This window comes from Pimephales promelas, chromosome 2, assembly GCF_988280905.1.
Source record: "Pimephales promelas chromosome 2, fPimPro1.hap1.1, whole genome shotgun sequence".
NCBI lineage: Eukaryota > Metazoa > Chordata > Actinopteri > Cypriniformes > Leuciscidae > Pimephales > Pimephales promelas.
The window spans coordinates 41254769-41268272 of NC_142770.1; the positions used below are offsets into that span (position 1 = coordinate 41254769).

At 40.8% G+C, this 13504-nt stretch overlaps 2 protein-coding genes and 1 pseudogene across 2 annotated transcripts; 2 read left to right on the forward strand and 1 right to left on the reverse strand.

Annotated features, from left to right (window-relative positions):
- The first annotated feature begins 421 nt into the window (after positions 1 to 421).
- Positions 422 to 598, forward strand: LOC148997420 (U2 spliceosomal RNA; annotated as a pseudogene).
- A 2073-nt stretch (positions 599 to 2671) lies between these two features.
- On the reverse strand, positions 2672 to 4796 carry LOC148997421 (uncharacterized). The gene is made up of 2 exons (XM_089119982.1): positions 4453 to 4796; positions 2672 to 3458 (listed from the first exon to the last, which is right to left on the reverse strand). The coding sequence occupies exons 1-2, from the start codon at positions 4794 to 4796 to the stop codon at positions 2672 to 2674; spliced, it is 1131 nt and encodes a 376-aa protein (XP_088976108.1).
- Positions 4797 to 8436: 3640 nt separating this feature from the next.
- On the forward strand, positions 8437 to 9838 carry LOC120485827 (uncharacterized). Its single transcript, XM_089119989.1, has one exon. The coding sequence runs from the start codon at positions 8437 to 8439 to the stop codon at positions 9493 to 9495; it is 1059 nt and encodes a 352-aa protein (XP_088976115.1). The 3' UTR covers positions 9496 to 9838.
- Positions 9839 to 13504: the final 3666 nt, after the last annotated feature.

Consider the following 13504-nt stretch of genomic DNA (forward strand, 5'->3'; position numbering starts at 1 on the left):
AGGTCGGGCCCAGGTGGACTATAAGCTCGCCATCCTGGGGGTGGGTCAGGGCTTGAAGGAGTTGACACCACCAACGTTTGCCTCGCTCTGGCTCACCCTCAACCATATAAAGGATGCCATATGGGCCACCTGTTCTGGAGACCTGGAGTGAATGGACAATCTTGTTAGGGACTCACCCTCGATTCTGTATAAGAGATGTTTATTTGGCATATTTTATTGTTTTATTGTTTTATATCTGCATTCCTATTTTATTTTAATCCATTTTACCTTTCCTTTAAAACAACACACATGGACTTTTACACAACACATCCACATAACTGATTTTTTAACTGTAAATTATGTCCTTTTTGTTGTTTTAAGATATGTGCAAAAATGTGATTTATAAAGGAACTGAAAGAATGAAATGAAACAATGTGACAATAAAACTTTTTCGAAAGAAAAAAAATCTGTTCTTATCAGTTTAATATCTGATACGTGCCCTACTCGGGCACCATATATTAAATAGATTTTTGGTTCTGGGAGATGGAATAGGGGCTTGCTCCGTCCACTCCACGCATTGACCCGGTATTGCAGTACTTCTGGGAATGGTGCACCCTCCTAAAGTGTTCAATAAAGGGGCCATAGAGCGTGATGACGTACTAACGTAGTGGGTGTGTGCGTAGGGTGCGAAAATTCAACATGGCAGCGCGCCGCTGCTAGAAAAAGATAAGAAACCTTTTTATTTTTATTTTTTCATTCTCTCTCTCTCGTTTTTTCTGTAACAACATCACTCACCTTAAACCTAACTCAAAACCTGGATTTCATCTCAGACCTGGACCAACTGGAGGATTACATTGATCATCACTTCAACAGACTGTTTACAATGGGGCGATCACGCAAAGCCAAAAAACCACGCACTTCGGATTCTTCTCCCGTATCAACCAATTCACCGCCGTCACCAACATCCACCCCGATCAAAACAAACTGCTGTTCCGACATACTTTTTTCAATCAACGAGCGATTAACTAACCTGGACTCTAGACTCTCACTAATCGAAGTACTGCACAAAGAGTTTCAAAACCTCCGTCATAGCCTGGAATACAGTCAACAGCAAGTCGATTCACTCACAGAAGAAAATAAATCACTGAAAAGCTCCGTGGACACACTCGCTGCAAAACTTTCCACTGTAAACACTCAACTTACCTCCATCATCGCCGAGAACAAAGCCATGCAAGAAACCATCCTGGATATACAGTCACGCAGCATGAGAGAAAATCTAATCTTCTCCGGCATTCCCGAATCATCCACCGAAGACCCCAAAAAATCTGTTAAGGACTTCTTGGTTAACCAGCTCAAACTTGCACCAGAGACTGTAGAGCACATCACTTTCCATCGCGTTCACTGTATAGGACAGAAACTCGTCAACTCCACCCGTTCTCGCCCCATCATCGCCAAATTTGAACATTTCAAGCAAAAAGTACTGGTTCAGCGACAAGGACGGCAGCTCAAAGGAACTCATTACGGACTCAACGACCAATATCCACAAGAGATCATCCGCAGACGTAAGTGTAAGGAATCTCGGCTTAGGGTTTATAGCTCAATTTGAATTCAGGGGAAGAATATTCCAAATACTGATCTGGATCAGCAATTTACAGAATATTTGTTAAACCGAGTTTCTCACATAAATTAAATCACCCAACGAGGGGTGTTTCACAACCCACGTCTGCTTCAGGTATATATGACGAAATTAAACACAACGAATTATGATTAATTTGGAGCATATATTTTCCACAGATCGGGGCTGTTTGATCTTTAAACACAACAAAGGATTACACAGCTTTCTCAGTCAGCGCGCCAGTGTGCGGATCTGTAAAACTATCAATCACTTGATCTGTTTAGCTTAATTTTCTGACAATGTTTTGTGCACTCAACAAAATCAGATTGTAGCGTTAGGATCTAATATTAAAGAGGCTTTGTTATGTGATTAATACAAACAATGGCAAATAATGTCTAAATGAGTTTAATAAAAGCACACGACTAAGTTACACTACAAAAATCACACGATATATGTATATACACAAAATGAAAATGAAACTTAAGAAAAGAACAAGGGAAAATGGAAATACAAAGAAAGTTACTAGCACAGCTTTAAACCTTCAAAGACAACCACAGGATTATATCTTGAGTCTCAAATTTGATGGAACAAATTGCTTTTCAGACCTTTGTATGCTGGAAGCGTGCGGTTGTCCGGGAGGCGGGAGCCGGATTTCTTTGTTCTCCCCACGTGGGTGTGTTTCGCGGGAGTTCAAAGCGTAGAGAGTTCGTGCGGGATGTTGTCTACTTGTTGGAGAAGACACACTTACGAACTTTAACTGGCTATTCGCAAAAGTAAACGTAACGAAAAAACTGATAACTTTAAAAAGCTTCAGAAGACGACGAGATGACGAGAGGGTCCAAGGAGATTCCGGAAGGAGGTAAGGTGTAAGAGATCAAGAGTGTAAGAGAACCAGAATAATCATTTTTATCAAGCTTGTATATTTAAATTCAGTAATTTCACTTAAATGGCAATTCATAGGTAATTTACATTACCATTTAAGTGAAATTACTGAACTTAAATATACAAGCTTGATAAAAATTAACATTCTTGAAGAAAATTTCAAATGGCATTTAGAGGCTTTTGCATCTGAACTCTTCATATACACGTTTTAATCATGATTGCTGAGTGCTCTCCACCCGTGTTAATTATCTGAACGTGCTTCTCATTGTAACGCCTGTATTGTTCCCATGTTGAAACTGAATTAATCATTGGTTCAGAAAAGTGGAGCTGTTTGAGTGGCCTGAAAACTGATGTGGTCTTTTGGCTTTCCACTTTCTGCTTCTCGTGGATTCGCCTGACGAGTTGTTGGACAGGGCTTTGAGGCCGACGGACAAGTTTTTTCAGTTTACCTAACAATGTCTCAAAGGGAAAAGCTGAAACACTATCCAACGGGCCGAATTTATGTGCATCTTGAGCTAGGTGGATCAAGGAATGTATGTTATAGCTGACAAATTCATTGCCATAAATTGCAGCAAAGTCTGTTACAAAGAGTTTTAAAATCTCCTCAGCATAGTCACAATTGTCAGAAGAACATAAGGCAGGACTCAGAAGAATTCTCATAGATACCGATAGAAGTAAAAAGTTTTTGTACATTATAGTGGGTATATTATTGAGGAGAACAACAGGACCAGTGTAAAGTAAAAATTGACGCAGCTCTGTAGCTTTCCATGTGCTGAATTTGAACAAGGATTGTGGTTTCCTTGCAAAATTGCTAGGTAAATATTGCCTGATAGAAACCATAAATGCTGACATTACAACAAAAAACTTCATAGATTGCCTGCATTTTAGTGGCCCCTTTAGCCAAAGAAATATTAACTTGCGCATTGCCCCCAAACACACAAGGTGCATATAATCTAACACAAAACTGGTCATTAGACCTATAGGGCATTTCAGAATGTTTGTAAACAATAGGCACCGCGATACTTCCGGGTGGCAGAACGCGAGCGGCTTCCATTGACTAACTGAAGAGATCCAGCCGGCAACTGAACAGTTACACAGTTAAAATCATTGTTGTTGATCAAAGTTGAATCTATGGCGAAAATATGTTGTGTTTGGGGTTGCGCCACCAGATATACAGCAAAAGGTGTAGGCTTCGATTTCCTTCAGAAAAAAGTAAATCTATCCAGCAGAACCTGTGGGTGAGGAGGTTAAAGCGAGTGGACGTCGTCAAAAGTGCATGTCGTTTCTAATTATGAGCCTGAGCCCGATTTAAACCCAACCATTTTAATACGTGGGTCGTTATATAACTGACGTTCTCAACTAACTTAGTTATTTCTATTACTTTCTATGTTACTTTCTTTTGAGCGGGGAGTAAATGCTTCTTCATCGTAAATGCTTCTGATTGGCCAATGCGTTCAATAAATCAACACATATGTCTGTGATTGGCTACATCGCTCATCGCTGCAGTCACGTAATAAAAAGAAACTCTGGCATGTAAGTCATTTCTATTTTGTTTTAGTTGTTCTTGTTGCTTTTCTGCAACAGATAAATACAAATGTATTAGTTTTTATTTGTTTTATTCATAGATATTTCTAGTTTGCGGGAGTCCCGCGAATCGTTTTATTCTCCTGCAATCCGCACACACAGAGTGCATTACCGCCCGCACTCGGCCATCAGATCTAGACCCGCGCCGCGGTCTAGTGCGTTGGGAGTGCACGTCTCTAGATCAAAGAATCTAAGCTTTAATGATCATGTTAACTATGTCCGAATTTCCACCACGTCTGTTTTTGAATCAACTGTTGAAATGTAGATTAGGCTTCTGCCGGCAGTGTGTCTTCCTCCATGCAATTTACTAGTGTTGCCATAGGGACGCTTCGGCTTTTGCCACCCGGAAGAACGTCTTTTATTGTTGTGACGTCATGGTGAATTGTCGTATACCCAACTCATTTAGTGGGGAGGTTGACAGTTGGTGGTGTTGATAGCCTTGCCTCCCAAATTGCTCATCTGTCCTAAGCTCTGCTGATGTTACAGGATAGGCCGCCTTCCCATTAATGTACTGCCCTTTTTGAGTGCAACTCTCACACCCATAATAGCCTATATGGCCTTTGGAACATTTAAGAAAGGCACGAGCAGGTGCATCACAAATAAAAGCATCGGGTAATGGTACCCTGAAATGTACACCATTGTACACAATTCCACTCTGAGAAACAGCTTTCATATCTACAATGAATTCTTGTAAATACTCTTGCACATTTGCGGGTTTAGATGCACCCGAGTACATAATCATACTAATCATTTCCTTAATCATACCCAGAATCGGCCACAGACTCATACTGGAGCTACAGAATAAGGGCAATCCATCGATATTAATTCGAAGTGTGAGAGTATCAGTCACATTTGCTAAATGTCCTAAAGATGTTAGTTCAGCTTTGAGAGAATTTGAATTTGGTAGTAGGACCCCCCAGAAATATTTGCCACACTGCAAGATCTGTCAGTTGACATAATGCTACGTTCACACCGGACGTGAATAGGGCGTCAGGCGTGAATGTTAAGTCAATGCAAAGACGCTTTACGGGCGTGAAAAATTCCTGCAGCGCGAATGAGGCGTGGAGCGCGACGCGGAAGACGCGAATACGCCTCGTTCACGCGAATTGAGCGTCTGGTGCGGTGAGCGCGTTACACGCGAATGATTCAGTTAGTGCCATTTGTGCATTCACGCGTTTGACGCGAATTCGCGTCTGCCGCCCGAGTTGAAAAATCTGAACTTTGGCGTGAATTCGTGCCACGTTAACCAATCAGGAGCCTAGCTGCTTGCTCACGTGGTGAAGTGTCTGGATGCTTCAATAAATTATTTTGTTAATATGACTAAATGCATGGTGGGATTATGCACAACAAAGCAAATGTTTTATCACTTAAAACATTATTTCTATATACGAGACATATCATTTTGTATTGAATGTTATTCATTCCATATCTAGATTATATGAAATAGTATTATGTTGTAAAGACAATCAATATGTGCATAAATTCGTGTCTGGACGTGAGAGAGAGAAAAAAAAATCACAGGACAGGTTAATAACTTTTGAAGGCTGGCTCTATTTATCATCAAAACAAAAATAAATGACAGCTAGATTAGATGGATGAGGGCGAGGGTGATCCTCGCTCCGATGCGGGACAACAGGTCATCAAACTGGGCGCGTGACAGGCGGAAGTACCGCTGACAGCGGCCGTCATCCAGCGCAGCTCCTGGAGCGAGCAAATGGTGAAACTCGTCAAACGGTTCGGCTCCGAAGGGTCCGGTGCACACATATACGGCGACGATGATCCCCACACCGCTGTTCTGCTCTCCAGAGTTAATACAGAGCGGTAACTCTTGATGAATGCTCGGTTGACATAAAAACAATGGCGGATTTCGATTGATCAAATAGTTTGTTAAAGCTGGTATTAATGTGGCTGGTTTCACCAACAGTTCTTCTAGTAGCCTTTACAGTGGGCTACACCAGAGCCATGGAGAAACAACACTCCCATAGACCGACACAGGAACTTAGGAATGAGGAAGTAACGCGTGTCGTGGAGCTGCCAATAGTTCCGATTCTGGATCGATTCTGAGAATTTCAGAATCGATTCTGAGCCTAGTTTTTAACCAGATGTGCGATGACGCTGAGTTTGCTTTAGAAACATCCCGTATTCTGCTTGCTTCCAATTCCTCACATAGGCTACTGTAGGCCTACATACACCACTCGAACCTTCCGTAAAATAATCTTTCATAAAGTTCGAAAAGATGGAAGCGAATTACGAGGACATTCACAGGCTTCATTGCACGTGCTTTGAGAGACTCACACTTTGTTTGAAGTGTGCTGTCTCACCCGTCGGTATATTTTCCTTGCGAATGCTCTACGGAGTCATCATTTATGTGGTTTGGAATGCAGTGGACTTATATATTTAAAATATCAACCTCACTAACGGAAGACTGCTTTCAATTTTAATTCCTCACGCGTGCTTTGTTTGTGTAGAATGCTTGCGCATGCCGCTGTGCGTCTCCGTGGTTTAATGTACTTGTGCAAAATTAACGGAAACACAGCCAGTTATGTCTTAAGGGATTAAACAGACAGGACAAACCCCATTACTTCTTATATTTCGAAAGAGATGCATGCGTGAATGCAGCTTAATAGATCTCCCACAGTCTATGTTGTCATAGTAAAAAAATAACAGGCTAAAGATGAAGAAAATTCCCTCACAGTTCTTGAACAGAAAACGTTCAGATAATCTATAGGCTTGTGAAAGCACTTTTTGTTTGTTGCTTGTTATATGTTTCTATGCTCCTCTTTATTATTTGTTACTTGCTTGTATGTTTTGAAGTTATATTAGTTTAAATTCTTAACATACTTTGTACAACTGTTTTAATTATTTTGTAGAAAATGTGGAATTATAAAAAAAGTAGGCCTACTTAAAGAGCATATTGCAGGTAAAAAAAAAATCGAAATTTATAGATAACCTTGCATGAAAATACCATATGAAAAGTTAATGCAGGATTTAAAATGTTTTAAAACAACATAAGGGCACTAATTTAGAAGATAAAGTGAGCGTTTCTTGGACTGCTAGTAAAAACGGCTTTTTTTTCAACATCGCGTCATTTGACGTCATATCAGGGAGCCGCAGCCTTGGCTCAGTGGAGAGCAGGCTGGTGTTCAGTGAGAGTGCTCGTCAATCAGTGTGCTATCGTTAGTTTTTGCATTTTAATTTATCATCGTCATGGTAAATTATTGTGTTTGTGGAGATTGCAAAAACTCCAGCCTGCAGGACTTCAAGATCGAGTCCACAAGTTTCCTTTACAATAAAAGTGACGGTGCTATAGCCTATCTTTCGTTCCTGGTGCGGTTTGAGCAGGTGAAGAGACGGGATTTCTCTTCTGCATCGGCTCGGAAAACGCGGTCGTGTGTAGCGTTCACTTCAGATCAAATGATTAGCATCCCGGCGATATGATGGAGTTCAACATGGTATGCCGAAGCAAGAATATTGATCGTCGTATACTACCAATGGCATCAAATAGTGTTATATAGGTAACTTAGTCATGTAATGCCCTAAATGGAACTTGTAATTGAAAAACAAAATTGGTTGTTTAAATACTCAAATCTTTAATGTTCTGTTTATGTTATAACCTAGGTGAAAAATATGTATTAAAAATTTACCTGAGTATACTTTTAGTATAGAAATATACTCAAGTAAAGTTTTTATACATTTAATAGTATATAAATCTACCCTAACATACTAATGTCTGCTGGCCTGTTATAGGATCATAATAATCTGTACAATATTGTAAGCACAGTGTATATCGTTAGCGAATGTGTATACTATAAGCACGTCTCTCACCTAAAAGGCACCTGTCCTGTTCTCCACTGGTTCTCCTCACATCACAGCTCAATTTTTCTCTGACCGTTCTGTCTGACATTATCCTGGCCTGTCCCTGATCTCTTTAGCATAGCAGGCTCATAACTTTCTGGCTTGATCCGTCATACGAGTATTTCCTCAGCGTCCGAAATGTCATGCGATCCATTGTTTTCCTGTTGTGTGAATCGACGGCTCTCCCGCTCATTGCGTCACGCCCGCCACGCCCATTTTCAGACGCGGAAGTAAAATTTTCTCACAAAAACGACTTCAGAAGCTTCTGTAGCGTGTTTATACGTATATTTTTAAGAAAATCTAGTTCCTACATTGTTTTTCTATGCATTGACTCGTTGGGTCCTCTAACCTGCAATATGCCCTTTAACGTTACAGAATATCTGTACTGAGAAGATTAAATGCAGTCTGTGTCTAGGTGTTAGACGTAAAGACGCAAATGCCCCCCTAATTGTTTTTTCTGCCACTAAACAAATCGTTATTGAAGTACTAACCACACAAACCACGGACCACCACTGCTAAATATGTACTTGATTGTATTCCCTGCAGATGAGCCTGATTTGATGGATGTTTCTGGGGAGCCAGATCCTTCCTCACAGACCTTCCATGATGCCCAGACACAGTGGTCAGACCCAGCAATGGAGGACCACACCTACTCCAAAGGACCTACCATCACATGTGTTATGACAACTGCCCCATCCTCTAAGAGTTCGCTGTCTGTTGCAGATGTTGTTTTAAAGGATGATGCTGACTGTCTGCTGTACACTGGGATTCCACTGCTTGAATTCAGAACTCTTGTGCCGTGCTTGCAACATTTTGCTCCCACATCATCATCATTGTCAGCAGAGGACCAAATCCTGCTGACATTGATGAAGCTTAGACAGAACTTTGTTATTGCTGATTTAGCAAGACGCTTCAAAATGTCACCTGGTCAGGTCAGTAAAACACTGAAATTCTGGATAGACGCGATTGCTGAGCACACCCAGGATCTCATTCCATGGCTGCCTCGTGAAACAATAAAGTCCACCTTGCCACAGGTTTTTATGGACAATTTTCCAAACACAACTTGTGTAATTGACTGCACAGAAAGTGTCTTGCAGAAGGCTAAAAATCTGGACTCAAGAACTGAATCTTATAGTCACTACTATGCAAACAATACTGTCAAGTATCTAGTAGCAACTGCTCCATCTGGGATAATTATGTATATTTCAGAGGCTTATGGTGGCAAATGTAGCGATAGATTCATCACACAGAACTCTGGGTTTCTCGACCATTTGCGTCCTGGAGATGAGGTTATAGGGGACCGTGGCTTCACGATCAGAGATTTGCTAGAGGAACGGAAAGTTCGTTTGATCACCCCAGCTTTTACGCGCAAGAAATGCCAGCTGACAAATGAGCAGGTCACTCGCACAAGACGCATTGCTAATGTCCGCATACACATTGAGCGCGCAATCAGGCGTCTCAAGGTGTACAGAATCCTCTCTCAAACTGTGCCTATTCATTTTGTCCCTAAAATCGACAAAATACTAAGAATCTGTGCAGCACTTGTAAATCTGCGAGGGGAGCTTATTTCTAGAACATAGAAACTATATCTTACATACTCAGTGTGAGCTCAAATGTTCAGTTTAAAAGGTTAGTTCACCCCAAAATGTAAATTCTGTCAGTAATTACTCACCCTCATGTAGTTCCAACCCTGTAAGTCTTTCGTTCATCTTCGAAACACAAATGAAGATATTTTTGATTAAATCTGAGAGCTGGATCCTCCGAGAGCTCCTCCAATGAACAAAAGTCTTCCGGGGTTGGAACAACATGAGGGTGAGTAACTGACAGAATATTCATTTAGGGGTAAACTATCCCTTAAAGCTCGATGGACTTTTTCTTTTAGTTGTTGTTTCATAGACTGCTATTTTCTTCTTACTTTGTACATTTGTTTAAATTCATAATATTCTATAAATTCTCTCAGCATGTGATTGGATGTTCGGTACCTATGTTACAACCAAACTCAGGATCAAAATCTGAGATGACAGAATACACTGTTACCACATGTACCAGTTAATGTATTCAAATGACACATTCATTTATAATTTTGAATAAACTCCAAAGAACAATGACTAAGTGTATTTGTTTATTAAGTTTGTACTTCTTATTTTAATTGTTTGTCAGCTCACAAAACTGTCTGTCACCATGCCTTAATGAATATTGATAATTAATAATATTATTATAATAATATATGAAAACAGTGTAAACCCTCCCACAACTACCCATTAAAGATCCGCAGGTATGTCGGACAGAGATTAATCTTCTTGTCAGTAAAATCATCAGCCAACCTAGGTAGCATGTGTAAAAAGTAAAAATTCTGCAGCTGTTGCACTTGTGCGTCTGTGTAGTTTTTGTCATATGGAATGTCCAATTCGATGTCCTCACTTGGTGTCCAGATGACCAGCTTGCAGCTCTGAAGGCCCAGACACATCATGGTCAGTTGTACCTGAAAGGAGGATTAAGAGTACATGTTTGTAAAAAGAATCTGAATAATTAATTCATAAGTTTAAAATACAATATTAGTCTGATAATAAAGCTATTTAAAAAAAAATCACCTGAAGGTAGTATCCATCCTTTCCTTTAGGAAAAATCAGGTACTGTCCATCGCCTACTATTTTGATGTCACCATTTGGCCGTCCCAGAAATTCTGCCAGTGACGTGGAGCTCTTGAAGGGGCACTTGATCTCAAGTAGTTGCATTGAATCAAGGATCCCATCTGGGCTGGCTCCCAACCAAGGATGGTCAGGGTGCACGACCAGGCCTCTCTTCTCCACGGTATGCCCTCTGCTCTCCATGAGTGTGGTGACGTTGATCTCATTTTCTTTGCCATGCTGTGTTGCTGAATTGCCAGTGAAGGTTGGGTACAGATGCTCATTTAGAAATTTTTGAGGATCTGTGGTACTGCGTTTTGGGACTCGTTTTGCTGTGCTGGCTGTTAGACGCAGCTTTCTAGCATCATGCCATAACTGTGAAGCACTTTGCATCCTGGTTTCTTCCATCAGTACAGCCGCTTGTGCAGGGGACACTTTAATGTAGGCCTCATAAAACTCTGTGCACTTTGGACAGGTTAGTTTTGTGCTGTGTTCAGTATGACAGAGTGGATTACTGTTGGCTGGATCATGTTTGCTGGGGCCTGCCTTGCTGCTGTCTACATCTGCTCTGTAACTTAACTGAAGCAGCCCATTTGTCTGGAGCTGAAACAGTGGGGCCATCACTGATGAATTGCAGTGGGTTATGAACTCTCTGTGGTTCTTAAAAAGTTTGGGGGAGATTGTTGATTCTTGCGCTGAACTTTCTGATGGGCCTGGATATACGTGGTATGGTCTGTGATGGTTAAAATTAATATCCTTCACCTTCCTCATTCCTACATTCTTCTTCACACCAGAATTCCACTTCCTTTGCACATCAGTGCATGCCATCCCTGTCTTGCCCTGCCTGACTGCATTCTCAACCTAAATTGAATTACATTTTATAATCCAACAATCTTGGACTAAAAATTTCAAGTGAAGGCTGCTGTGCAGCAACATATGCAGAACACAAATGACACACAGTAAAAATTTCAGTTTAGTACATTTATTAATTAATTAACAATATCACAATACAGTGATACATTTTCGTGCCCTTAATTATCCTTATTTTACTGACCTTCCACAAAAGTGCTGCTGCATGACTACACGAGCGTCCTGGCCCTGCAATACATGAACAGCCCGCTGTCTGTACTTCACCTGTCACTGATGCTAGAACCCAAGCCTTGTGGTGTGATACATGTAGGCTCTGGCTCGGCTCAATGTCAGCTTTAAGATACACAAGTTCGTTTCCGACGTCCTTAAATAATACCCGGCCGACTTTATTACTGTGTAGATACTGATATGCCTCCGAGCTTTTCAAATTGCTCATCGCTTTGCTGTCACAGGCTACTGAATCTACAAAATAGCTAAAAATGCTACTGTACGTGATACGAGGCCACTTCTTCATGTCATCCTCCCAACCATCTACTGCGGAGGGTAAAGGTAATGTTATTTCACACTTTTTTATTTTTGTTTAGGTTGTGTTCCCACATCGTTCGCTGAATAACTGTCAACTGTTGAATGAATGAATGAGTGTCAAGTTGCGCTTGCCGCTTTGTTTACATAGAACCGGAAGTCGCGCCCACTTTTGACGCAAGGCCTCATGGGGCGTAGGAAACTTGTGGATATAGGCTTCAAAATGTATAAATTTTGGATGAACTTGTAAAGATTATCTTGATAGACAAAACGTGTAAGGGTCACAACTCTTTCTTAAACACAGATCTTATTTTCCAAAAGTCTATGGGGAAAAGGCATTGCTTCTCGACCGAGGGAACCCATGCGCCGCTAACATCTGAGTTGTCCTACAAAGTGACGTCATCACTTCGGCACTCTATTAACGCATGAGTCAACATCAACGTCATCTTTCTCAGCCACTCCCTCTGTTCGCTGATTGGCCTGGTAAAAAAAATTATCAGAGAAAACTAAAGTACAGGCTTGTCCGACTTGAACCAGCGCTGCACAGACCCAGAGTAGTTCTGAAGGAAATGAAAATAAGGCAGAAGTATGTAGGAGGTCGGAGCCAGGCTTTGAACTTTTCAATTTTATGAAGCAATGTAAGTGCTTTGTGTGCACATAAAACCACCAACATAATTTAACACTTAAATATTAAAGTTCAATGCGTGTTCATCCAACAACATTTGCTCCAACGTCAACACAACACGCATGCGTCATTAATTATTTATCTTAATACTTTCTTTTTTTTGTAAATATGGAAAACAAAGCAATCTCGTTACTTCTGAAAAATTAGGTTAATGATGTCTTTTACCTTTCTGGGTCTTTAGATTAGATTTTAGATCCCTCAGTTTCAGAACAGCTAACTAACTATTTAGAAATACATCAGTATATGCACCCCCAACAGTATGGTTTCAGACAGAACCTTTCCACTGAATCAGCTATCTGCGCATTATTGGAAAATGTAGTGCAGCCGCTTGATAAAGGAAACATCGTGGGTGCAGTATTCCTGGACTTAAAGAGGGCATTCGATACAGTAAATCATAGCTCATAAATCTTATCTCAAAACTGTCATCTTATAACATGTCACACCAGGCATTATCATGGTTCGAGTCATACTTGCAGGGACGAGAACAATGTGTAGTTATCGATCATGTAAAATCTGCCCCATGTAAAATTAAGACCGGAATCCCTCAGGGAACCATACTGGGGCCTATTCTCTTCAGCCTGTATGTGAATGAGCTGCCTGAAGTGTGCCCTGAAGTTGGTCTTCAGATGTATGCGGATGACACTGTGTTTTATGTTTCTGGCAAAAGCCCTACTGTTATCGGCAGTACACTGACCAAAAGTCTTGAGAAAGTGTCTAATTGGTTAAACAAATCATGTTTAACACTCAACCTGAGGAAAACTAAGTCTATGTGTTTTTCGATAAGAGCTCGGACAATAAATGACCTTAACATTAAAATGAATGGCGAACTAATCGACCAGGTGGAACAAGAAAAATATTTAGGAGTGATTTTAGATTCTCAGCTAA